This window comes from Pogoniulus pusillus, unplaced genomic scaffold (genome assembly GCF_015220805.1).
Source record: "Pogoniulus pusillus isolate bPogPus1 unplaced genomic scaffold, bPogPus1.pri scaffold_106_arrow_ctg1, whole genome shotgun sequence".
Lineage (NCBI taxonomy): Eukaryota > Metazoa > Chordata > Aves > Piciformes > Lybiidae > Pogoniulus > Pogoniulus pusillus.
Genome location: NW_026974545.1, coordinates 84,968 through 110,412, shown reverse-complemented (window position 1 = coordinate 110,412; position 25,445 = coordinate 84,968). Strand labels below are relative to the sequence as shown.

The window sequence follows — 25,445 nt, the reverse complement described above, 5'->3', positions numbered from 1 at the left end:
GGGGCACAGGGTGAGGCTTGGGGTGCTGGGGGTGTGGATGTGCTTGGAAGCCACAGAGAGTGGAGGAGAAGCACAGAGGTTGGATGTGGAGAGGAAGCAGCAGGCGGCTCTGTGTGAGCCAAAGGCAGCTCTGCTGGCAAGCCAAGGCGCCTTGGCATGGTTAAGAGAGGGAGCTGAGGAAGAGCTGGGGGGATGTGTGGGGGGGATGTGTGGGAGCAGGCACCTGGGTGGGCTTGGAATCTGCAGAGAAGGAGCCTGCAGCACCTGTCTGGGCAGCCTGCTGCAGGCCTCCAGCACCCTCACTGCTGGAATTTTCTAATCCTCTTCAGCTGGAGCCTCCAGTCTCTGGCCTCTGCCCCTTGTCCTGTCCCTGGGCACCAGTGACAAGAGTCTGGCCCCAGCCTCTTGCCCCCCACAGACCCTTCAGCTCCTGCTGAGCACTGCTCAGATGCCCTCTGGGGCTGCTCTTCCGCAGGCTCTCAGCCCCAGGGCTCTCAGCCTTTGCTCCTCACAGAGCTGCTCCAAGCCCCTCAGCATCTTCCAAACCCACCCTGGACTCTCTCCAGCAGTTCCCAATCTCTCCTGAGCTGGGGAGCCCAGAAGCAGAGGCAGGATTCCAGCTGTGGCCTGCCTAGAGCACAGCAGAGGGGTGCAGGCCCCCCTCTCTTCATGCCCCCAGGAGAGCATTGGCCTGCTTGGCCATGAGGGCACACTGCTGGCCCATGGGCAACTCCAGGCCTCCAGATGTGGCCTCGCTGGGGCAGAGTTGAGTTTGCTGAGTTCCTGGAGCAGGACAGAGCCAGGCCCCCCCAGCCGTGCTGCCAGCACACGATGGACACCACAGAGCCCAAGGGCCATGCCCTGGCAGGTCCTGCCCACCTCGGGCACTGCTGCCAACCAGCAGGTGCAGCTCTGCCTCAGCTGACACAGAGTGCAAGGAGGAAGAAGAGCAGGAGGAGCAGGAGCCGGAGAAGGAGGAGGAGGAGGAAGAGGAGGAGGAGGGAGCTGAGTGGCCTGGGACGGCTGAGTCGAAGCCACCGAGTGCAGCCGCAGCATGCGGAGAGGGAAGAAGCTGGAGCAGGAGCTGGGGCTGGCAGCGAAGAGGCAGTGTCTGGAGCTGGGTGAGGAGGGGGCACTGGGATGGAGCTGGGTGAGGAGGGGGTACTGGGCTGGAGCTGGGTGAGGGAAGGAGCAGCAAGCTGGAGATGGGCAAGGAGGGGTCACCAGGCTGGAGCCGGGTGAGGAAGGGCATTGGGCTGGCCCCTGCCTGCCTCGCCCAGCAAGCTGTGGCAGCAGAAGGCAGGGTCTGAGCCTGGCAGCGGTGGCCTCTGATGCCAGGGGCAGCAGCCGTGGGGGCAGCAGCCTCTGCTGAGGCCCTGGGTCGAGGCTGGCAGGCAGCACTGCAGCCCTGAGGAGGAGCCGAGCAGCAAGCAGGGGAGGCAGAGAGGGCCCAGGGGGCTGCTGGTGCTCCTGAGCCCTGTGACTCACCGCCCTTCTCCCCTCCCTGCAGGCAGTGACCAAGCCCAGGCAGCACAAGAGATTGGGGTGCCCGTGCCCCAGCAGGTGCCCTTGCCCGGGGGGTGCCTCTGCATGCAGTGGCCGCGGCTGTGCGGGGTGGGCGCTGGGCTGCGCAACCTGGGGCGCAGCTGCTTCCTCAACGCCACGCTGCAGTGCCTGACCCACACGGCGCCGCTCGCCAGCTACCTGCTCTGCGGGGAGCACGGCCGCAGCTGTGAGTGGGGCTCAGTGGGGGGCACTGCTGGGCTGGCAGTGCCGGGGTGGCAGTGCCCGTGGGCAGCAGGAGCCGCCTGCCCGCCCTGCTGCCCGCGCTGTGCTCGACACCTGTGCGCGTGGCCCTGGCAGGGGCTGCGAGCGTTGGGCTGTGCCCTGTCTGCTCCCTGCTGACCCCAGCAGAGGCTGTTGCTGTGTTCTCCTGGCCCTAGCAGTGCTGCTGAGTTGGGGCCAAGGGCAGCACACAGGGCTCACAACCCTGTCTGCAGGGCTCTGCTGGCATCTGCCCTCCGGGCCAACCTCTGGGCTCCTCCAGGGAGTGCCTGTGGCCTGCTTCCCATCCACATGGCTGCTGTCTCCTCTGGGGGGTTGCAGTGGTGCTGTGAGTGGGATGGCATCCGGCAGGGTGATGTGTGTTGGTCCCTGTGTACCCAGGGTGCCCCAGAGCTGTGCTGCAGCACAGAGCTCATAGGAAGCACTGAGCGTGGCGGAGCTGTGTGGGAGCAGAGATCCCTCCCGTGCTCTGTCCTGCTTCCACCTCTCCTGGCCTTGTCCCCGACCTCCTGTCCTCTGCTCTTCTGCTCCAGGTCACCGAGAAGGCTTCTGCATGCTCTGCACTATGCAGACCCACGTGGGGCAGGCCTTTGCCAGCAGCGGCCAGGCCATAAAGCCAGAGGCCATCATCCGGAACCTCAAGAGTAAGGGTGGCTGCCCTGCTCTGCCCTGCCTTGCCCTGGCTTGCCCTGCTTTGCACTGCCTTGCCCTGCCTTGCCCTGGCTTGCCCTGCTTTGCCCTGCTCTGCCCTGCCTTGCCCTGCTCCTGCTCTGCCCTGTCTTGCCCTGCCTTGCCCAGCCATGCCCTGCTCTGCCCTGCCTTGCTCTGCTCTGCCCTGCCCTGCAGCAGCCATGCAGGGGCCCAGGGGCTGCTGCTGGAGCAGACCCTTTGGGATGGGGCAGGCCTTGGCAGAGAGCTCTGCTGAGGTGACTCAGAGCCCGCCAGGGGCTGGGGGCTCCATGGGCTGTGGGAGGGCTTCTCCCGCAGCCAGCGTGGGCCTGAGCCCAGGGTTGGGCTGAGGGGGCTCAGAGCCTGGAGCCCTGCTTGCTGGGGCAGGAGCTGCATCTGTTGCAGCAGCTGCTGAGGCTGCCTCTCCTGCAGACATTGCCCAGCACTTCAGCCTCCGGAGGCAGGAGGATGCCCACGAGTTCCTGCGCTGCGCCATTGACGCCATGCAGCAGGCCTGCGGGAACGGCTGTGCCCAGTATGTGGGGCCCTGCTGCCCTGTGCCCTCACCAGTGCCCTGTGCCCGTGGGAGGGATGAAGGTGTCCCCCAGGCTGATCTGCTAGGGGGAGGCACTGGCTGTCAGGGACCTCATTGCACGGCCCAGCTCTCTGCCCCTCTGTGCCACAGGCCACCTTCTCCCTTCTGCTGGCCCCTGCGCCCCAGCAGAGCTGTGGTGCTGTCCCCATGTCCTGAGGCTGCTCTGGCTCTGGCTCCTGTGCCAGCTGCCCAGGAAGCCAGGGCTGCAGCTGGCTCAGGTCCAGCTCTGGGGCTGCGAGAGAGCAGCTTTCCTCTGGGCCCTGCGCTGCCTCTGCCAAGGCCAGCTCCGAGCTGCAGCCAGCAGCTTCTGCTCCTTCTGGAGGAAGGTGCCCATGGGAGCCTGGTGCCAACCCTTGAGCGATGGCCCTGGCAGAGCAGCCTGGCTTTTCCCTCTGCCTCTGGAGCTCTGCAGCTGTCTGCTGGCCAGAGCACACCGGGGAGCTGTGCTGAGGACACGCAGAGGGGGCCCTGAGGGGAGGCTGCTGTGGAGGGGCTGTGTGAGACCTGCTGCTCCTGTCCCTAGGCTGGATGGGCAGAGCCAGGCCCCAACGCTGGTCCAGCAGATCTTTGGGGGTTCCCTGCGGTCCCGTGGTGAGTGCTGGTGCCAGCTGCTGGGCCTGTGGCTCTCAGGGCTGCCTCCCTTCTGGGAGCACTGCTGAGTGTGTGCAAACCATCCCCAGCTGCAGCTGCTGGCTCTGGTGGTCCCTGCAGACCCTGAGCCCTGCTGTGGGCATGGAAACATCTGTTGGCTGTGGCTCCCCACTTCACTGCCAGCAGCAAAGCCGCCCCTGCTGCCAGCTGCCTAGCAGCACTGCCTGTGCCAGGGCACGGTGGAGTTGGCAGCTTTCCTCCTGGCCAGGCTGTGAACCCTGGTGCTGCTGTCCCAGAGCCCAGATGCAGAGAGGGGGTAGCCTGCAGCCGCCTGGGCTGGGCTGGGCTGGGCTGGGCTGGGCTGTGCTGGGGTGGGTGCGTGCAGAGGCCATGCCAGGCTGTGGCCACTGCTCTTTCTTTTGCAGTGCTGTGCTTGCAGTGCCAGAACACCTCGGACACCTACGAGCCTTACCTGGACCTGGCACTGGAGATCGGGGTAGGGCTGGGCAGGGGCTCTGCTCTGCTGGGGCTGCTCTTGCAGCTGCACCATGGCTGCTCTCAGGGCTCCTGCAGCTGCCAGTGCCAAGGCACAGCACGGGCGGGAGGGAAGCAGCTGCCGCTGTTGCGCTGCCTTCTCTGCCTGGCAGGCCAGTGGCTGCTGGGGGCCCTGCAGCCGCCCCTCGTGGGGCTGGGCAGTGCCCAGCTGGTGGCACTCAGGGCTTTGCTGTGGTCTGCGGCCCTGTGCCCGTGCTCTGCGTGATCTCTCGGGGCTGTGGCGTGGGCAGGCCGCCGGTGCCCTGAGCTCTGCTCTGCCCTTGCAGGAGGCCACAAGCGTGGTGCAGGCGCTGGAGCAGTTTGTGCAGCCAGAGCTGCTGTGCGGGGAGAATGCCTACATGTGTGCCAGGTGAGTGCGGGGCTGCGGGCGCCAGGGGCCCGGCTGTGCTGCTGGCAGGCAGCTGGGTGGTGGCACAGCTTGCAGAGCTGGAGCTCTCCCTGTGCAGGTGCCAGCAGAAGGTGTCTGCCCGCAAAGGCTTCAGCATCCACCAAGCTGCCAACGTCCTCACAGTGGCACTGAAGCGCTTTGCCCCTTTTGGGGGAGGGAAGATCACAAAGGTGAGTGCTTGGAAAACCAGGGCTGAGGCTGTCTCCTGGCCCAAGCTCCTGCTGCCCAGAGCAGGCTGGCAGGGCTCCTGTGCCCAGCCTGAGCTCTGCCACAGTCCTGCAGCCCTTGCCCAGCTCTGCGGTGCAGGGGCAGTTTGGCTTCTCCGGCCACCTTCCTCAGCACCACCTCTGCCCAGGGAGGGTGCGTGCCCTTCCCCTGGGAGGTGGCACTGCTAGGCCAGCTGAGCTGCTCTGTCTGCACTGAGGCCATGCCCTGTGCAGGCTCCTGAGCCAGCCTCTCCCTGCAGGCCGTGGCGTACCCCATGCTGCTGAACGTCCGCCCCTACCTGTCTGTGCCGCGCGGGGACCCCGTCCTCTACAGCCTCTATGCGGTGCTGGTGCACTCTGGGCACAGCTGCCACGCAGGGCACTACTACTGCTACGTGAAGGTGAGCCCAGGCTGCTGTCGTGGCACCCCTCAGGGCTAAGGGGTGCTGGTGGGTCCCTGGAGGGCACAGCAAGGAGGCTGCTCAGCAGAGGTGCGTGGGGGGGGACACAGGCCGTGCCCTGCCGCAGGAAGCGTGGAGGTGCCGCTCTGGCGGAGCCCCCTTGCCTGGCCTGGGCCTCCTCTGGGCTCTGGGCAGAGGAGCTCTGCCCGTGCTTGCTGCCACGAAGGTCCCCGGGCACAGCCCAGCCCCCTTCTCTCTGCTCCTCCTGCAGGCCAGCAGTGGGCAGTGGTACCTGATGAACGACGAGCGGGTGTGCCCCGCGGGCATCCAAGAGGTCCTGGGGCAGCAGCCCTACCTGCTCTTCTACCAGAGGTGAGAGTGCCTCTGCCTGCTGCCCCTCTGTCTCCTGCTGCCAGCAGCTGGGACAGGGCTGGCAGCACAGGGCTGCCTGCGGGAAAGAGCTTGGCCCAGGTAGCCCCAACGCCCTCTGCATGCCCTGGCTCAGAGGAGGGTGGCAGGGAGAGGGCCAGCCCCTTGGCATGGCTTTACTCTGCACCAGGACCACCTCACCCCTGCAGCTTCTGGCTCCTCTTTCTCCTGCGCGTCTCTGGCAGTGGCTCAAGCCCTGGCACTTAACGCCAGCCCTTCTCTGCCTTCCCCAGGGTGCCCAGCCCCAGGAGGAGCTGGCAGGGGCCCACTGCCAAGGCTGCCTCCAGCCTGCCCGGCTGCACTGGCGGTGTCCACAGCGAGGACAGGAAATCTGTCACCAAGGAGCCCCTGTCCTCAGCAGGGATGGGCCAGGTGAGTCCTGAAGGCTGCTCTTGGCCAGCGCCCCCGGGTGCTGGCACCTGCTGCCCCTCTGCCTGCTGTGCCAGGGAGGGGCTGGGCAGGGCAGGGTTGCCATGCCCTTGGCTCCTGCACTTCTCCATCAACCTCTTCCTTTGTCTAGGGCCCAGGGCTGCTGCCAGGGGAGAAGCCGCCTGGGCTGGAGGAGGCTGGAGTCCCTGTGGCCCACAGCCTGTTTGGGATGGAGCCAGAGCTGTGCAGTGGAAGCCCCACCCTGCCAAAGCTGCCTGCTGGGTCGCCAGCACCCAGCAGAGAGGGCTCAGCAGCTGTGTGCCAGGACTACTGGGCACAGCTGCAGGGCCTGACACGCAGCAGCAAATCCTCCATCGCCAGGCTGACCCTCCTGGCACAGCAGAACGTGGCCTTGGCCAGCAGCATCGTGTCCCTGGTGGAAGCACGAGTGGCCAAGGTTTGCACCTTCCACTGCCTGCTGCTGCTGCCTGTGCTGCTGGGGGAGCAGCTGGACAGCAGCCTGGGGTGGCCTCGGGGGCTAGCAGGGGCTGGGGAGATGTCGTGCTGAGGGCAGAGCGGGGCAGAGCAGGGCAGCAGTGGCTGAGGGGTGGCTTCCAGCCTGCCCTGAGCTCTGCGGTGTCAGAGCTGTCTGCAAGCCTGTCCCAGGGGCTGGCTCTGCCTGCAAGAGAAAACCTCAACGGTCCAGCCCCACTGCACTGCTGACTCTGTGCTGCCCTGAGGAGCTGAGCTCTGCAGCAGGGAGCAGTGCTGAGCTCCCCTTCCTGTGCCGTGGCTGCCAGCAGCTTCCTTCCCAGGCTCTGCTGCTTCCCTGCCCGACTGCTGCGCAGGCTGAGGCACAGTGGCAGTGACTCCTGGCACAGAGCCTTGGCTGCTCCAGGGTCCCCTTCTGCTCTGAGCTCAGCAGCCCTCTGCCAGATTGCCTTTTGGCACCAGCAGGAAACCCAAGGCCAGCGACTTGCTGTTTGTAGTGGAACCCAAAAGAGGGCTCTGGGCCTGCCACTCTCTCTCTTTAAAATTCTTCAGCTGTGCCTCTGCTGTGCTAAACCTCTCCCTTTCTTCTCCTCCCTGCAGGCTCCCCCAGCACAGAAGCTCCCTGCTCTCTACCTGATGGATTCCATCCTCAAGAACGTGGGAGGAGAATACCTGAAGGCCTTTGCCCCAAAGCTGGTGGAAACCTTTGTGTCTGCCTTCCAGAAGGTCTCTGCACTGCCAGGGGAGTTGGGTGAAGAGAGTCTGTGCCTGGGGAATGAACTCTGTGCCCAGGGCTGGGTGCTCTTGGCTGCTGAACCATCCCCATTGGTTGCCTTTGCTAAATCCCTGCCCTGGCTCTGGGCTGTGGGAGATTGTCCCTGCTGCTGGTGTGAGCAAACAAAGTGGGCACTGGCCCTATGAGGAGCTTTGGCCTGTGGCTCACAGATGGCTCTGCTGCTGCAGCAGAGTGGGTGTAATGCTGGCTAACAGCCCTGGGCTGGCATGTGGTGGGAGAAAGTCCTGCAGGGGCCGAAGAGCTGAGCCCAAGCCCTGGGCTCAGTTCTTGTGCCCAGAGGCTGTGGCTTCGCAAGAGCTTTGTCGCTGTACTTTCTCCAGGGAAACCGGGCAAGGGAGAGGAGAATTTGGTCATGGGCAAGGGGTCAGGAAGTGCTCCTCGGGTGCTGATGGAGAGTGGTAGAGCCTGGCAAGGGCCTGGGAAGAGCAGTTGCAGAGCTGAGCCTCTCTGTCTGATGCCAGGGGCGCGGGGGTGTGAGCTGCACTGCTGCTACAGGCTGCAGAGCCAGGCCAGGCTGTGCGAATGGCCAAGTGCTGAGAGAGACAGGAAAGAAAGGAAACCTTCCTGCTGCCAGCAGAGCTTCAGGCACTGCTGGAGTGAGCTGAAGGAGCCCTGGGGCTCTTTTGGTGTTTCAGGTGGACAGAGACACTCGGCAGAGTTTGTTCCTCCTGCGCTCGACATGGCACAGGATTTTCCCTCTGGAGGAGCTGCATGCACTGGATGTCAGAGTGCAGGCACTGGATCCTGCTTGGCCAGTGAGACCTCTGCCTGCAGATGGGAGTGCTTCTGGCAGCCCTGGCAGTCCTCAGCCTGCAGCTGCCTGGGTCAGTTTGCTGGCTGCTCCATGGCCACAGGTGTTAGGCTGAGGGTTGGGCTTGCTGCCCTGGGGGCTCTTTGCAGCCCAAAGAGTTCCCTGGTTCCCTGACTCCATCACGAGTTGCAGCGTAAGAGGTTTTGTTCTGTTTGCAGCCAGAGGAGTCCAGTGCAGCTCCCTCTGCCACCTCTGGTGCCTCTGCTGCAGCTGCTGCTGCAATGCCCCAGGCGCCGAGCCAGGAGCAGCTGCTGAGGCAGCAACTGCTTGTGAAGGAGAAGCAGGTGCTGGAGCTTCGGCAGAAGCTGTCCGAGCTGGAGCAGGCTGGAGCACAGCTGGTGAGTAGGACAGGTGGGGACCCTGCTCTGGTGGGGCTCAGCTTCTGTGGGGCAGTCCTTAGGTGTCCTGGTGACTGCCAGCATCACTTGGTGCTGCTGTCAGGGCAGCAGAGCTGTGCCAGGCCTGGAGCAAGGCCAGTCCAGCTGGGGAGCTTGGGCAGCATTTGCCAACGGAAAAGCCTTGAGAGCTGCACTGCAAATGGAGGCCAAAGCAGGGGGATTTGTCGGGGTTTTCTTCTGAGCTTCCCTCACAACGATCCCTGCCTCTGCTCTTGCTGCTGCTCAGGCAGGAGAGATGAGCTCCGTGCAGGCAGAAGCACAGGGCAGAGAGGAAGGGAGAGCAAGAGGCAGCGAGCAGCCTGCTGAGGCACAGCCGCCACCTGCCCACCCTGCGCAGGGACTGCAGAGGAGAGCACTCAAGAGGAGAGTGAGAAGTTTGTCTCCCCTTTCACCACCTCCTAAAACGAGAAGGCTCCATCAGGGAGGCCCTGAGCAGTGCCAGGCGGAAGCAGGCAGCCAAGCAGCAGCAGCAGCTGGCAGCAGGAGCTGATGTCCTCTCGCTGCGGAGTGGTTCCTGCGGCTGTGAGGTTATGCCCTTACTGCCAGGCTCAGCATTCTTGTTCTGAAGGAACACAGACAGGTGGAGACCTCTCGATGGTGCCTGCTCTGCAGGAGAGGTGGCTCTGAACCACAGGCCCTGCCACTCTCTGACCCCGGCGTAAGGAACGGGATGGCTGCGGCGTGTTGCGCTCTGCTACGAGGCAGTTGGGCATATTCTGGGCTAGATTTGGCAACCTTTGGACAAAAAGGTGTTTCTGATCCTTGAGTGGCTTAGCTCTAGGTTATTTATTCTTTCTGTCTAAACACATGAATGGCTGCTGTGCTGCAGTGATGTTGTCAGTGGTGCTGAGCAGACCTGCATCAACCTAGTTGCAGACTCACTGTTTGGGGGGGGGGGAAAGTTGTTTTTTGGCATAGTCAAATAAAGCAAATACAAACTATGTTAAAGGTGTGGAAGTTTTACTGAGCAGACATTGGAATTTGCTATGAAGGACACCCCTGGTTTAGGTTTGCTCTTGAAGTCCCTTGGGTGGGCATTGCTCTCAGTCAGGGCCTTACTTGGCTGCAAGGTCCAACACCTTCTCCAAGGCTGGACTCCAGCTGTGACCCTTTGCACATCCTGCTAAGCACGCAGGGTGCTGGGTGTGGAGAGGCAGGAGCCTGTCTGACAGTGAGCAGTTGGTGTGGAGAGAGGCAGGGAAGTGCCCAGAGCAGAGCTAGACCAAGGGCAGGGCCCCGTGGCCTGCAGGCTGCTGAGCAGAGGGGAACTGTCCAGCCTTAGCAGCAGGCTGAGTGCAAGCCTGGATGCGCAGCCCAGAGCGGGGATTGGTTTCTTGTGGAGTTGGTGCTGATGCAAATAAAGATGGCACTGGCACTTGATCTGGACAGCCCTGGCAGTGGCCTGGCTCTTCACAGCTGGCACTCTGCACTCCCTGGAGGGGTGCTTTGGGCTCTTGGCCACCTGTGCAGCACAGCAGCTCCTCTGCAAGGGCAGAGCTCCCTTTTCTCTCCAGCATGGTGCTGCTTGTGGTCTTGGGGCAAGCGGCGCTCCGTCTGCCACACTGCCATGGGTGCAGCCAGGGGTGCCAGGAGCTTCTGCTGGGCCTCCCCAGGCACTGCCCAGGTCTGCTGTGGGGTGAGGGGTGCAGCTGTGAGCTCAGGCCTGTCCGCTAGGGAAGGAACAGGCACCCAGACTGCAGTTACACTGCAAGCAGTGGAGTGCCACTGAAATACCACTGCAGAGGGAGCCTCAGCTTCTCCTGCGCTCTGGGCACCTCACTTGTGCAGCCAAGAGCTTACCTGTTTCTAGAGATGCAATTTCAGTGCAAGCTACAGTCCAGCACAGCAAGACAGGACACAAACCCCTCTGTGCCCTGCACTCTGACAGACCTCACAGCCATGCAAATGCCACAGAGCTTTTGCTGAAGCCTATTTTTACAGAGGGCTGCAGTCAGTGACAATCTGAACGCCCTTGCACAAGGGTTGCTTTCCCACCTGCTTTCCATCTTGCAGCAGTTCTCTTGCAGCTCTGCTGCTCACCTCTGTGCTTTCCCCATGCAGGAAGAGCCACTCTGACGGTGGGCAGACAGGAGGAACTCTTTGCTTCAGTTTTCCAGCAGTTCTTGCTGTTCATAGAACCCTGGAATCAACCAGGTTGCAAGAGACCTCCAAGCTCAGCCAGTCCAACCTAGCACCCAGCCCTTTCCAGTCAACCAGACCATGGCACTAAGTGCCCCAGCCAGTCTTTTCTTGAACACCTCCAGGCACGGCCACTCCACCACCTCCCTGGGCAGCCCATTCCAATGCCAATCACAACTTCCTCCTAACATCCAGCCTAGACCTCCCCTGGCACAGCTTGAGGCTGTGTCCCCTTGATCTGTTGCTGCCTGCCTGGGAGAAGAGACCAACCCCACCTGGCTACAGCCTCCCTTCAGGTAGTTGTAGACAGCAATGAGCTCACCCCTGAGCCTCCTCTTCTCCAGGCTGCACACCCCCAGCTCCCTCAGCCTCCCCTCAGAGGGTCTGTGCTCCAGGCACCTCCCCACCTTTGTCACCCTTCTCTGGGCACCTTCCAGCACCTCAACATCTCTCTTGAATTGAGGGGCCCAGAACTGGACACAGCACTCAAGGGGTGGCCTGAGCAGTGCTGAGCACAGGGGCAGAAGAACCTCCCTCGTCCTGTTGGCCACACTGTTCCTGAGCCAGCCCAGGATGCCACTGGCTCTCTTGGCCACCTGGGCACACTGCTGCCTCATCTGCAGCTACTCTCTACCAGTACCCCCAGCTCCCTTTCTTCCTGGCTGCTCTCAGACACTCTGTCCCCAGCCTGTAGCTGCTTGGGGTTGCTGTGGCCGAAGCGCAGAACCCTGTGCACTTGGCCTGGTTCAGTCCCATCCCATTGGCCTCTGCCCACCCATCCAGCCTGGCCAGGTCCCTCTGCAGGGCTCTGCTACCCTCCTACGGATCAACACCTGCTCCTAGCTTGCTGTCCTCTGCAAACTTACTGATGCTGGACTCAATCCCCTCGTCCAGATCATCAAAAAAGATACTGAACAGGACTGGGCCCAGCACTGATTCCTGGGGGGACACCACCAGTGCCAGCTGCCAACTGCATGTGGCACCATTCACCACCACTCCCTGGGCCCTGCCTTCCAGACAGTTCTTGACCCAGAGACAGAGTGAAGCTGTCCAAGCCAGGAGCTGCCAGCTTGGCCAGGAGCTGCTTGTGGCAGACGGTGGCAAAGGCTTTGCTGAAGTCCAGGCAGTCTCCATCCACAGCCTGCCCCACATTCACCAGGCACAACCCAACCATCCAGCCACGAGGACTCAGCTGCCTCAAGTTCTTCGCTCAGAGCCACTCACAAGAGTAAAAGCTGCTGGAGCCTGCAGTGATTGGCTTTACATTTGTCTTGATTGCCAGAGCAGCAGCTGGGGGCTGTCCGCAGTACCAGCATTGTGCTCTGCCTCAGCACAGCCTGAAACAAGACCAGAACAGGCCTGAAGGTGACTGCATGGAAGACAGCATGAAGAAAAACCCAAACTCCCAAAGCCACAGTCAATTGCTCACACGTCAAAGGCAGAGCTGTTGCCACCCTGATGAAGCCATCAGCTCCTCTGGCTCGTGGCAGCTCCTCCCCAGCTTGTGTTACTGATTAGACAGGAAACGTTTGCAGCCTTTAGAGAGAGGAGGAACTGCTCAGTCCTGTCCTCTCAACACAGCACCTGCTGGATGGCTCTGATGGCTCTGACCTGGCCTCGGGGTAATTACAGCAGCTCTCGTTATTTCACCCTTCTTACCTGGGCTCTAAATGTCTCTTTTCCAACCCTGTGACAGCTGAGCAGAAGGAGGTAGCCAAGACAGCACAGCTCATCTCCCAGTGTGCTCTCTCCCCTCTATGTGGCGGAGAAAAGAGGGGCTGGCATGCACGAGGAGCTTGTCCCTGGCTGCTGTCCCCCGAGCCTCCTGCAGGGTGTGAGCCAGCAGGCTGGGCACAGCTGGACTGCAGAAGCAGATGTTGCTGACTTCTCCCCCATCTCCTCTCTGCCCCCTCCTGATGCTGCCCTTTTCCAGGCCATCTTTCCCTTCTGGAGGCCATCCCCTGCTTTGCCCTCGATGCAGGCTAAGAACCCAAGCCCAGGGAGCTGTCTTTCTTCCCAGCCCTCGTCCAGCCCAACCTCCCCCACACCTGCTCTCATGGGATGCTTTGGGAGTTACCTGCCCCCTACACAATGAATGCAGCCAGACTAGACCCAGCTGGCTGGCACTCAAGGGATGAAGCTTCATAGCCACAGCTTGGCACAGTGCACCAGCAGAGATCTACAACACTTACAGACAGAAGTAGACAAGTTAAAAGTGATACAGAAACACAACAGCCCTCCCACAAACCAGAGTGCCCAGGAGGGGCTCCCAACCACCCTGCCACCTTCTTTCCACCCCCCACTCTCATCCCAGGGTCTGCCTTACGTGCAAGGTGAGTTGGGAGGATGGGCAAGGGGCGTTAGAAGCAGAAGGATTGGTTGGGTTACACAGATCCCAGCAGAGCGGCAGAAGCCCAGGGAGAAAACACAGACAGCGACAGACTCCGACAGCCAGGCCCTGACTGTCTTCCCTGTGCCTGTGTGCTTGCTCTTACACACCTCAGCAAGCCTAGGAGTGCAGCAGACATCTCCACTGTTTCCTTCTCACAGCCTAGCATCTAATCTTTCTCATGCAGATATTCCAATTAGCCTCAAACCAACACAGCTCACGATGGGTCCAGGCTGTGCTGGGGCAGCGCTGCCTGCTGGCACCTCTACAGCCTCCCCTGCCCACCCATGCCCTGTGCCCTCACAAACACCACAGCACAGGGCACCCACGCCTGGCGAGCAGCTCTGGCCCTCTGCCCCAGCCTGGCTCAGCAACTCACAGCTGCCCCAGGCCACCAAGCCCTGAGAGCCAGCAGGTGCCGACCCCCCGGCAGGACAGGCCTCTGCACCTGTGCTCGTGGCTGTGCTCTCCCTGCTTGCGCCAAGCAGTGCACATTGCCCCGGCCGAGAGAGCAACCTCTGCTCCAGCACTTGCAGGGACACTGCTGCAGCAGCGGCTCCCTGGACAGCCCCTGGGGGGCTCAGCTCATCCACTCCAACCCAGGGCAGACAAGGGGCAACAGCTGCACTGCCAGCACGGAACAGAAGGAGGGAGAAGTGGAGCAGCAAATCAGAGCAGCTGCAATTAAGTCAGGGGTGCGCCAGCAGCAGAGTTCTCCCTGGGAGACAGCTCTCAAAAACAACCTGACCCACACGGCCCCGAGAAAAGCAAAGCAAAGCAAAGTGAAGCAAAGGCAAACAAAGGAAGCCAAGTAAAGCTAGCAAAGCAGAGCAAAGCAAAAGCAACAAGCAAAGCAAAGGCAAAAAGCTTGGCAAAAAGCTCAGCAAAAGCAAAGCAAAATCAGAAAGCAAAGCAACAGCAAAGAAAGCAAAAGAAAAAAAGCAAAGCAAAAAGCAAAATCAACAAGCAAAGCAAGCCTAAATAAAAGCAGAGCAAAGGCACAAAGGAGAGCAAAAGCAAACAAAAGGCAAAGTCAAAAAGCTACTCAAAAGCACAGCAAAGCAATAACAAAGCAGGCACGGCCTGTGTCCCCCCCCACGCACCTCTGCTGAGCAGCCTCCTTGCTGTGCCCTCCAGGGACCCACCAGCACCCCTTAGCCCTGAGGGGTGCCACGACAGCAGCCTTGGCTCACCTTCACGTAGCAGTAGTAGTGCCCTGCGTGGCAGCTGTGCCCAGAGTGCACCAGCACTGCATAGAGGCTGTAGAGGACGGGGTCCCCGCGCGGCACAGACAGGTAGGGGCGGACGTTCAGCAGCATGGGGTACGCCACGGCCTGCAGGGAGAGGCTGGCTCAGGAGCCTGCACAGGGCATGGCCTCAGTGCAGACAGAGCAGCTCAGCTGGCCTAGCAGTGCCACCTCCCAGGGGAAGGGCACGCACCCTCCCTGGGCAGAGGTGGTGCTGAGGAAGGTGGCTGGAGAAGCCAAACTGCCCCTGCACCGCAGAGCTGGGCAAGGGCTGCAGGACTGTGGCAGAGCTCAGGCTGGGCACAGGAGCCCTGCCAGCCTGCTCTGGGCAGCAGGAGCTTGGGCCAGGAGACAGCCTCAGCCCTGGCTTGCCAAGCACTCACCTTTGTGATCTTCCCTCCCCCAAAAGGGGCAAAGCGCTTCAGTGCCACTGTGAGGACGTTGGCAGCTTGGTGGATGCTGAAGCCTTTGCGGGCAGACACCTTCTGCTGGCACCTGCACAGGGAGAGCTCCAGCTCTGCAAGCTGTGCCACCACCCAGCTGCCTGCCAGCAGCACAGCCGGGCCCCTGGCGCCCGCAGCCCCGCACTCACCTGGCACACATGTAGGCATTCTCCCCGCACAGCAGCTCTGGCTGCACAAACTGCTCCAGCGCCTGCACCACGCTTGTGGCCTCCTGCAAGGGCAGAGCAGAGCTCAGGGCACCGGCGGCCTGCCCACGCCACAGCCCCGAGAGATCACGCAGAGCACGGGCACAGGGCCGCAGACCACAGCAAAGCCCTGAGTGCCACCAGCTGGGCACTGCCCAGCCCCACGAGGGGCGGCTGCAGGGCCCCCAGCAGCCACTGGCCTGCCAGGCAGAGAAGGCAGCGCAACAGCGGCAGCTGCTTCCCTCCCGCCCGTGCTGTGCCTTGGCACTGGCAGCTGCAGGAGCCCTGAGAGCAGCCATGGTGCAGCTGCAAGAGCAGCCCCAGCAGAGCAGAGCCCCTGCCCAGCCCTACCGCGATCTCCAGTGCCAGGTCCAGGTAAGGCTCGTAGGTGTCCGAGGTGTTCTGGCACTGCAAGCACAGCACTGCAAAAGAAAGAGCAGTGGCCACAGCCTGGCATGGCCTCTGCACGCACCCACCCCAGCACAGCCCAGCCCAGCCCAGCCCAGCCCAGGCGGCTGCAGGCTACCCCCTCTCTGCATCTGGGCTCTGGGACAGCAGCACCAGGGTTCACAGCCTGGCCAGGAGGAAAGCTGCCAACTCCACCGTGCCCTGGCACAGGCAGTGCTGCTAGGCAGCTGACAGCAGGGGCGGCTTTGCTGCTGGCAGTGAAGTGGGGAGCCACAGCCAACAGATGTTTCCATGCCCACAGCAGGGCTCAGGGTCTGCAGGGACCACCAGAGCCAGCAGCTGCAGCTGGGGATGGTTTGCACACACTCAGCAGTGCTCCCAGAAGGGAGGCAGCCCTGAGAGCCACAGGCCCAGCAGCTGGCACCAGCACTCACCACGGGACCGCAGGGAACCCCCAAAGATCTGCTGGACCAGCGTTGGGGCCTGGCTCTGCCCATCCAGCCTAGGGACAGGAGCAGCAGGTCTCACACAGCCCCTCCACAGCAGCCTCCCCTCAGGGCCCCCTCTGCGTGTCCTCAGCACAGCTCCCCGGTGTGCTCTGGCCAGCAGACAGCTGCAGAGCTCCAGAGGCAGAGGGAAAGGCCAAACTGGGCCGAAGTGGACTAAAGTGGGCCTAAGAGTGCCAATGTGGGGCAAAGTTGGCCAAAGTGGACTGAAGTGGGCTAAACTGGGACGAATTGGCCTAAGTGGGCCATAATGGGCCAATGTGGGCCGAAGTGGGCTGAAGTGGGCCAAAGTGGACCGAAGTGGGCCAAAGTGGGCCGAATGGGCCGAAGCGGGCCAAACAGGGCTGCATGGGCCAGACTGGGCCATAGTGGGCCGAGGTGGGCCAAACTGGGCCGAATGGGTGAAAGTGGGACGAAGTGGGCCAAAGTGGGCCGAATCGGCCGACGTGGGCCCAAGTAGGCCAAAGAGGGCCAAAGTGGGCCGAAGTTTGCCAAATTGGGTGAATGGGACAAAGTGGGCCGAACTGGGCAAAACTGGGCCGAATTGGCTAAGTAGGCCAAAGTGGGCTGAAGTGGGCCAAGGTAGGCCAAAGTGGGCCAAACTGGGCCGAATAGGCCAAAGTAGGCCAAAGTGGGCCGAAGTGGGCTGAAGTGGGCCAAACTGTGCCGAATGGGCCGAAGTGAGCCAAAATGGGCCAAAGTTGGCCGAAGTGGGCCTAAGTGGGCCAAACTGGGCCGAATGGGCCTAAGTGGGCCAAAATGGGCCAAAGTGAGCTGAAGTGGGCCTATGTGGCTGAATTGGCCAAAGTAGGCCAAAGTGACCCTACGTGGGCTGAAGAGGGTCTAAGTGGGCCGAATGGGCCAAAGTGGGCCAAAGTTGGTCGAAGTGGGCCAAAGTGGGTCACAGTGGCCCAAAATTGGCCGAATGGGCCAAATTTTGCCGAATTGGCCGAAGTGGGCCCAAGTAGACCGAAGAGGGCCGAAGTGGACCGAAGTGGGCCAGAGAGGGTGAAAGTTTGCCAAAGTGGGCCAACCTGGGTCAAAGTGGGTCAAAGTGAGCCAAAGTGGGCCAAAATGTTCCAAAATGTGCCAAAGTTGGCCAAAGTGGACTGAATGGGTCGAAGTGGGGCAAAGTGGATCGAAGTGGGCCGAAGTGGGCCTAAGTGAGCCAAAGTGGGCCGAAGTGGGCCAAAGTGGGCTGAATTGGCCAAAGTAGGACAAAGTGGGCCACAGTGGGCTGAAGTGGGCCAAAGTGGGCCAAACTTGGACGAATGGGCCGAAGTGGGCCAAAATGGGCCGAAGTGGACCAAAGTGGGCTGAATTGGGCAAAATAGGGCAAAGTGGGCCAAAGTGGACCAAAGTGGTCTGAATGGGCCGAAGTGGGCCAAAGTCGGCCAAATGGGCCAAAGTGGGACAAAGTGCGCTGAAATGGCCAAAGTAGGCCAAAGTTGGCCGAAGTGGGCCAAAGTGGACCAAAGTGTACCAAAGTGGGCCAGGGTGGTCGAAACTGTGCCAAAGTGGGCCACATGGGCCAAACTGGCCCAAAGTGGGTCGAAGTGGGCCAAAGTGGGCTGAATTGGCTGAAGTGGGCCGAAGTAGGCCAAAGAGGGCCAAAGTGGGCCAAAGATGTCCAAATTGGGATGAATGGGTCAAAGTGGGCTGAAGTGGGCAAAACTGGGCCTAATTGGCCAAAGTAGGCCAAAGTGGGATGAAGTGGGATGAAGTGGGCCAAAGTGGGCAAAATTGGGCTGAACTGGCCAATGCAGGCCAGAGTGGGCCGAATGGGCTGAAGTGGGCCAAACTGGGCCAAACTGGGCCAAACTGGGACGAAGTTGGCCGAATAGGCCAAAGTGGGCGAAGTGGGCTGAATGAGCTGAAGTGAGCCGATGTGGGCCAGAGTGGGCCAAAGTGGGCCAGAGTGGGCCGAATGGGCCGCAGTAGGCCAAACTGGGCCGAATGGGCCAAAGTAGGCTAAAGTGGGCCAAAGTGGGTCAAACTGGGCCGAAGTTGGCCGAATAGGCCATAGTGGGCGAAGCGGGCTGAATGGGCTGAAGTTGGCTGAGTGGGCCAAAGTGGGCCGAAGTTGGCCAGAGGTAGGTGAAGTGGGCCAAACTGGGGAGAATGGGACAAGGTAGGCCAAAGTGGGCCGAAGTGGGCCAAACTGGGCCAAATGGCCCGAAGTTTGCTAATGTGGGCCGAAGTGGGCCGAAGTGGGCCAAAGTTGGCCAAAGTTGGCCGAATATGCCAAAGTGGGAGAAGCGAGCTGACTGGGCCGATGTGGGCCAAAGTGGGCCAAAGTGGGCCAAAATGGGCCAGAGTGGGCCGAATGGGCCGCAGTAGGCCAAACTGGGCCAAATGGGCCAAAGTGGGCTAAAGTGGGCCAAAGTGAGTCAAAGTATGCGAAATAATGCAAAGTGGGCCGAATTGGGCCGAAATGGGTCAAAACGGTCCGAAGTGGGCCAAAGTGGGCCGAAGTGGGCCAAAGTGGGCCGAATAGGCTGAAGTGGGCCAAAATGGGTGAAAGTGGGCTGAATGGGCCAAAGTTGGCTAAAGTGGGCCGAAGTGAGCCAAAGTGGGCCAAAGTGGGCAGAAGTGGGCCGAAGTGGGTCAAAGTGGGCCGAAGTGGGCTGAAGTGGACCAAAGTTAGCCATAGTGTGCCAAAGTGAGCCAAAGTGGGCCAAAGTGTGCCAAAGTGGGCCAGAGTGGGCCAAACTGGGCCGAATGGGCCAAACTGGGTCAAAGTGGGACGAATGGGCTGAAGTGGGCCATGGTGGGCCGAAGTGGGCCAAACTGGGCTGAAGTGAGCCAAAGTGGGCCGAATGGGACAAAGTGGGCCAAAGTGGGATAAACTTGACTGAAGTGGGTCAAAGGAGGCCGAAATGGGCCGAAGTGGGCCAAAGGGTCGAATGGTTCTAAATGGGCCAAAGTACGTCAAAGTGGGCCAAATTGGGCCAAAGTGGGCCAAACTGGGCCGAATGGGCTGAATTGGGCCAAAGTGGGTCGAAGTAGTCCAAACAGGGCCAAAGTTGGCCTAATAGGCCAAAGTGGGCGAAGTGGGCTGAATGGGCCGACGTTGGCTCAGTGGGCCAAAGTGGGCCAAAGTGGGCCAGAGGTGGCTAAAGTGGGCCAAACTGGGCCAAATGGGCTGAATTGGGTCAAAATGGGCCGAAGTACAACCAAGTAGGCAAAAGCGGGGCAAAGTTGGCTGAAATGGCCCAAACTGGGCCGAATGGGCCAAACTGTGTCAAAGTGGGCCGAATGGGCTGAAGTGGGCCAAAGTGGGCCAATCTGGGCTGGAGTGGGCCGAAGTAGAACAAGGTGGGATGAAGTGGGCTGAAGTGGGCCAAGGTGGGCCAAACTGTTCCACAGAGGGCCGAAGTGGGCCGAAGTGGGCCGCAATGGGAAAATGTGGGCCAAAGTGTTCCGAAGTGGGCCAAATTGGGCCGAATGGGCCGAAGAGGGCTAAAATGGGCTAAATGGGCCGAAATGGGCCAAAGTGGGCCGATGTAGGCTGCAATGGGCTGAAGTGGGCCACACTGGGTGAAAGTGGGCCAAAGTGGGCTGAAGTCAGCCAAAGTGGGCCAGAGGGTCGAATGGTCCTAAGTTGGCCAAAGTAGGTCAAAGTGGGCCAAAGTGGGCCAAAATGGGCCGAAGTGGGCTGAAGTGGTTCAAACTGGGTCAAAGTGGGCCAAAGTGAGTCAAAGTATGCAAAATAATGCAAAGTGGGCCGAATTGGGCTGAAATGGGTCAAAACGGTCTAAAGTGTGCCAAACTGGGCCGAAGTGGGCCAAAGTGGGCCGAATTGGCTGAAGTGGGCCAAACTGGGCCAAATGGGCCAAAGTGGGCCGCAGTGGGCCAAAGTGGGTCACAGTGGGTTAAAGTGGGCCAAAGTGGGCTGAAGTGGGCTGAATGGGCCAGAGTGGGGCAAATGGGCTAAAGTGGGCCAAATTGGGGCAAAGTGGGCCAAAGTGGGCCGAAGTGGGCCAAAGTGGGTCAAAGTGGGTTAACGTGGGCCGAAGTGGTCCGAAGTGGGCCAAAGTGAGCCAAAGTGGGCCAAATGGGCTGAAGTGGGGCAAAGCGGGACAAAGTGGGCCGAGTGGGCCTAAGTGGGCCAAAGTGGGGTGAAGTAGGCCAAAGTGGACCAAAGTGAGCCAAAGGGGGCCAAATGGGGCCGAAGTTGGCCTAATAGGCCAAAGTGGGCGAAGTGGGCTGAATGGGCTGACGCTGGCTCATTGGGCCAAAGTGGGCCAAAGTGGGCCAAATGGGCCAAAATGGGCCAAAGTGGGCCGAAGTGGGCCGAAGTGGGCCAAACTGGGCAAAAGTGGGCCAAAGTGGGCTGAAGTCAGCCAAAGTGGGCCAAAGGGTCGAATGGTCCTAAGTTGGCCAAAGTAGGTCGAAGTGGGCCAAAGTGGGCCAAAGTGGGCCGAAGTGGGCCGAAGTGGGCAGCAAAGGGGCAAAGTGGGCCAAAGTGAGCCAAAGTGGGCCACACTGGACCGAATGGGCCAAAGTGGGCCAAAGTTTGCCGAAGTGGGCCAAAATGGGCTGAAGTGGGTCAAAGGGTCGAATGGTCCTAAGTGGGCCAAAGAAGGTCAAAGTGGGCCAAATTGGGCCAAAGTGGGCCAAATGGCCCAAAGTGGGCCAAACTCGGCTGAATGGGCTGAAGTGGGCCAAAGTGGGCCAAAGTAGGCCAAAATGTTCCACAGAGGGATGAAGTGGGCCAAACTGGGCTGAAGTAGGCCAAAGTGGGCCAAAGTGGGCTGAAGTGGGCCGCAATGAGCCAATATGGGCCAAAGTGGGCCGAAGTAGGCCAAAATGGGCCAAATGAGCCGAAATTGGCCAAAGTGAGCCAAAGTAGGAGCAATGGGCCAAAGTGGGCCAAAGTGAGCCGAAGTGGGCCAAACTGGGCAAAAGTGGGGCGAAGTGGGCTGAAGTCAGCCAAAGTGGGCCAAAGGGTCGAATGGTCCTAAGTTGGCCAAAGTAGGTCGAAGTGGGCCAAAGTGGTCCAAACTGGGCCTACTGGGCCAAACTGGGACGAAGTTGACCGAATAGGCCAAAGTGAGTGAAACGGGCTGAATGGCCTGAAGTGGGTCGAAGTGGGCCAAAGTGGGCCGGAGTGGGCCGAAGTGGGCCAAAGTGGGTCAAACTGGGTCAAAGTGGGCCATAGTGGGACAAAATGAGACAAAGTATGTGAAATTGTACAAAGTGGGCCAAAGTGGGCCGAAAAGGGACAAAGCGGTTCGAAGTGGGCCGAAATGGGACAAAGCGGTCTAAAGTGGGCCAAACTGCATTTGTATGGTTCTTCAATGGGGCTAGGATCAAAACGTGTTTCTGCTTCAAAGGAAAGCAGCTAGGAGAAAGTTTCTTTTGCCAGTGTGTGAGGGAGCTGGAAAGCTGCAGAATGGTGCAGGAGATTCCAGGCTAGGCCATTCCTGACTGGGTCTATAAGCAGAATGAGTGCTTTTTCTAAACTGCATTTCTATGGTTCTTCAATGGGGCTAGGATGCAAACGTGTTTCAGCTTCAAAGCAAAGGAGCTAGGAGAAAGTTTATTTTGCCAGTGTGTGAGGGAGCTGGAAAGCTGCAGAATGGTGCAAGGGATTCCAGGCTGGGCCATTCCTGACTGGATCTATAAACAGAATGAGTGCTTTTTGTAAACCGAATTTCTATGGTAGTTCAATGGGGCTAGGAACCAATTGTGTTTCTGCTTCAAAGCAAAGGACCTAGGAGAAAGTTTCTTTTGCCAGTGTGTGACACAGATGGAAAGCTGCAGAATGGTGCAGGGGATTCCAGGCTAGGCCATTCCTGACTGGGTCTATAAGCAGAGTGATTGCTTTTTCTAAACCGAATTTCCATGGTTCTTCAATGGGGCTAGGATGCAAACGTGTTTCAGCTTCAAAGCAAAGGAGCTAGGAGAAAGTTTCTTTTGCCAGTGCGTGAGGGAGCTGGAAAGCTGCAGAATGGTGTAGGGGATTACAGGCTAGACTATTCATGGCTGGGTCTATAAGCAGAAGGAGTGCTTTTTTTAAGCCGAATTTGTTTGGTTCCTCAATGGGGCTCGGATCCCAACGTGTTTCTGCTTCAAAGCAAAGGAGTTAGGTGAAAGTTTCTTTTGCTGTGTGTGACGCAGCTGGGAAGCTGCAGAATGGTGCAGGGTATTCCAGGCTAGGCCATTCCTAGCTGGGTCTATAAGCAGAATGAGTACTTTTTCAAAACTGCATTTATATGGTTCTTCAATTGGGTAGGATGCAAATGTGTTTGTGCTTCAAAGGAATGGAGCTAGGAGAAAGTTTCTTTTGCGAGTCTGTGAGGGAGCTGAAAAGCTGCAGAATGGTGCAGGGGATTCCAGGCTCGGTCATTAATGTCTGGGTCAATTAGCAGAAGGAGTGCTTTTTTAAAACTGCATTTGTATGGTTCTTCAATGGGGCTAGGATCAAAACGTGTTTCTGCTTCAAAGGAAAGCAGCTAGGAGAAAGTTTGTTTTGCCAGTGTGTGACGCCGCTGGAAAGCTGCAGAATGGTGAAGGGTGTTACAGGCTAGGCCATTCCTGGCTGCGTCTATAAGCAGAAGGAGTGCTTTTTGTAAAGCGAATATCTATGGTTCTTCAATGGGGCTAGGAGCCAAAAATGTTTCTGCTTCAAAGGAAAGCAGCTAGGAGAAAGTTTCTTTTGCCAGTGTGTGACGCAGGTGGAAAGCTGCAGAATGGTGCAGGGGATTCCAGGCTAGGCCATTCCTGACTGGGTCTATAAGCAGAAGGAGTGCTTTTTCTAAACCCAATTTCTTTGGTTCTTCAATGGGGCTGGGATGCAAACGTGTTTCTGCTTCAAAGCAAAGGAGCCAGGAGAAAGTTTCTTTTGCCAGTGTGTGAAGCCGCTGGAAAGCTGCAGAATGGTGCAGGGTATTCCAGGCCAGGCCATTCCTGGCTGGCTCTATTAGCAGAAGGAGTACTTTTTCAAAACTGCATTTGTATGGTTCTTCAATGGGGCTAGGATGCAAATGTGTTTGTGCTTCAAAGGAAAGCAGCTAGGAGAAAGTTTCTTTTGCCAGTGTGTGAGGGAGCTGGAAAGCTGCAGAATGGTGCAGGGGATTCCAGGCTAGGCCATTCCTGACTGGGTCTATAAGCAGAATGAGTACTTTTTCAAAACTGCATTTGTATGGTTCTTCAATGAGGATAGGATGCAAATGTGTTTGTGCTTCAAAGGAAAGCAGCTAGGAGAAAGTTTCTTTCGCCAGTGTGTGACGCAGCTGGAAAGCTGCAGAATGGTACAGGGGATTCCAGGCTAGGCCATTCCTGGCTGGGTCTATAAGCAGAAGTACTTTTTCTAAATGGCATTTCTATGTTTCTTCAATGGGGCTAGGATGTAAACGTGTTTCTGCTTCAAAGGAAAGCAGCTAGGAGAAAGTTTCTTTTGCCAGTGTGTGACACAGCTGGAAAGCTGCAGAATGGTGCAGGGGATTCCAGGCTAGGCCATTCCTGACTGGGTCTATAAGCAGAAGGAGTGCTTTTTCTACGCCAAATTTCTTTGGTTCTTCAATGGGGCTAGGATCCAAACGTGTTTCTGCTTCAAAGGAAAGCAGCTAGGAGAAAGTTTCTTTTGCCAGTGTGTGACGCAGCTGGAAAGCTGCAGAATGGTGCAGGGGATTCCAGGCTAGGCCATTCATGACTGGGTCTATAAGCAGAAGGAGTGCTTTTTCTAAACTGCATTAGTGTGGTTCTTCAATGGGGCTAGGATCCAAAAAATATTTCTGCTTCAAAGCAACGGAGATAGGAGAGTGTTCCTTTTGCCAGTGTGTGAGTGAGCTGGAAAGCTGCAGAATGGTGCATGGCATTCCAGGCTAGGCCATTCCTGGCGGGGTCTATAAGCAGAATGAGTGCTTTTTCTAAACCACATTTGTATAGTTCTTCAATGGGGCTAGGATGCAAACGTGTTTCTGCTTCTAAAGCAAAGGAGCTAGGAGAAAGTTTCTTTTGCCAGTGTGTTACGAAGCTGGACAGCTGCAGAATGCTGCAGGGGATTGAGGGCTAGGCCACTCCTGGCTGGGTTTATAAGCAGAGTGAATGCTTTTTCTAATGTTCATTTGCATGATTCTTCAATGGGGCTAGGATGTCAGTATTTTTCTGCTTCAAAGCAAAGGAGCTAGGAGAAAGCTTCTTTTGCCAGTGTGTGACTCAGCTGGAAAGCTGCAGAATGGTGCAGGGGATTCCATGCTAGGCCATTCCTGGCTGGGTCTGTAAACAGAATGAGTGCTTTTTCTAAACTGCGTGTCTATGGTTCGTCAAAGCGCCTAGGATGTAAACGTGTTTCTGCTTCAAAGCAAAGGAGCTAGGAGAAAGTTTCTTTTGCCAGTGTGTGAGGGAGCTGGAAAGCTGCAGAATGGTGTTGGGGATTCCAGGCTAGGTCATTCCTGGCTGGGTCTATAAGCAGAATGAGTTCTTTTTCCTCACTGCATTTGTATGGTTCTTCAATGGGGCTAGTATCAAAATGTGTTTCTGCTTCAAAGCAAAGGACCTAGGAGAAAGTTTCTTTTGCCAGTGTGTGAGGGAGCTGGAAAGCTGCAGAATGGTGCAGGGGATTCCAGGCTAGGTCATTCCTGGCTGGGTCTGTAAGCAGAATGAGTTCTTTTTCTGGACTGCATTTGTATGGTTCTTCAATGGGGCTAGGATGCAAATGTGTTTGTGCTTCAAAGGAATGGAGCTAGGAGAAAGTTTCTTTTGCCAGTGTGTGACGCATCTGGAAAGCTGTAGAATGGTGCAGGGTATTCCAGGCTAGGCCATTCCAGGCTGGGTCTATAATCAGAAGGAGTGCTTTTTCAAAACTGCATTTGTGTGGCTCTTTAATGGGGCTAGGATGCAAATGTGTTTGTGCTTCAAAGGAAAGCAGCTAGGAGAAAGTTTCTTTTGCCAGTGTGTGAGGGAGCTGGAAAGCTGCAGAATGGTGCAGGGGATTCCAGGCGAGGCCATTCCTGACTGGGTCTATAAGCAGAAGGAGTGCTTTTTCTAACCGGCATTTCTATGGCTCTTCAATGGGGCTAGGATGTAAACGTGTTTCTGCTTCAAAGGAAAGCAGCTAGGAGAAAGTTTCTTTTGCCAGTGTGTGAGGGAGCTGGAAAGCTGCAGAATGGTGTAGGGGATTCCAGGCTAGGCCATTCCTGGCTGGGTCTATAATTAGAAGGATTGCTTTTTCTAACCGGCATTTCTATGGTTCTTCAATGGGGCTAGGATGTAAATGTGTTTCTGCTTCAAAGGAAAGCAGCTAGGAGAAAGTTTCTTTTGCCAGTGTGTGAGGGAGCTGGAAAGCTGCAGAATGGTGGAGAGGATTCCAGGCTAGGCCATTCCTGGCTGGGTCTATAAGCAGAAGGAGTGCTTTTTCTAAACGGCATTTCTATGGTTCTTCAATGGGGCTAGGATGTAAACGTGTTTCTGCTTCAATGCAAAGGAGCTAGGAGAAAGTTTCTTTTGCCAGTGTGTTACGCAGCTGGAAAGCTGCAGAATGGTACAGGGGATTCCAGGCTAGGCCATTCCTGGCTGGGTCTATAAGCAGGAGTACTTTTTCTAAATGGCATTTCTATGTTTCTTCAATGGGGCTAGGATGTAAACGTGTTTCTGATTCAAAGGAAAGCAGCTA

General features: G+C 58.4%; 1 protein-coding gene across 1 annotated transcript; it reads left to right on the top strand.

The window, feature by feature from the left end:
• The first annotated feature begins 1,054 nt into the window (after positions 1-1,054).
• LOC135173870 (ubiquitin carboxyl-terminal hydrolase 36-like) lies at positions 1,055-10,561 on the top strand. Its single transcript, XM_064141078.1, has 15 exons — positions 1,055-1,121; positions 1,511-1,732; positions 2,319-2,429; positions 2,887-2,989; positions 3,573-3,640; positions 4,066-4,136; positions 4,462-4,544; positions 4,642-4,753; positions 5,050-5,190; positions 5,462-5,562; positions 5,853-5,991; positions 6,140-6,445; positions 7,081-7,206; positions 8,246-8,425; positions 10,547-10,561. The coding sequence occupies exons 1-15, from the start codon at positions 1,055-1,057 to the stop codon at positions 10,559-10,561; spliced, it is 1,845 nt and encodes a 614-aa protein (XP_063997148.1).
• The last annotated feature ends 14,884 nt before the right edge of the window (positions 10,562-25,445 follow it).

What these genes read in the sequence shown, in the direction of transcription:
- LOC135173870 (XM_064141078.1), top strand. Translation starts at nt 1,055, where the DNA reads ATGCGGAGAGGGAAGAAGCTGGAGCAGGAGCTGGGGCTGGCAGCGAAG. An exon ending in ACTACTACTGCTACGTGAAG is followed by an intron (nt 5,191 to 5,461) that starts GTGAGCCCAGGC and finishes CTCCTCCTGCAG; the next exon opens with GCCAGCAGTGGGCAGTGGTA. An exon ending in TACCTGCTCTTCTACCAGAG is followed by an intron (nt 5,563 to 5,852) that starts GTGAGAGTGCCT and finishes TGCCTTCCCCAG; the next exon opens with GGTGCCCAGCCCCAGGAGGA.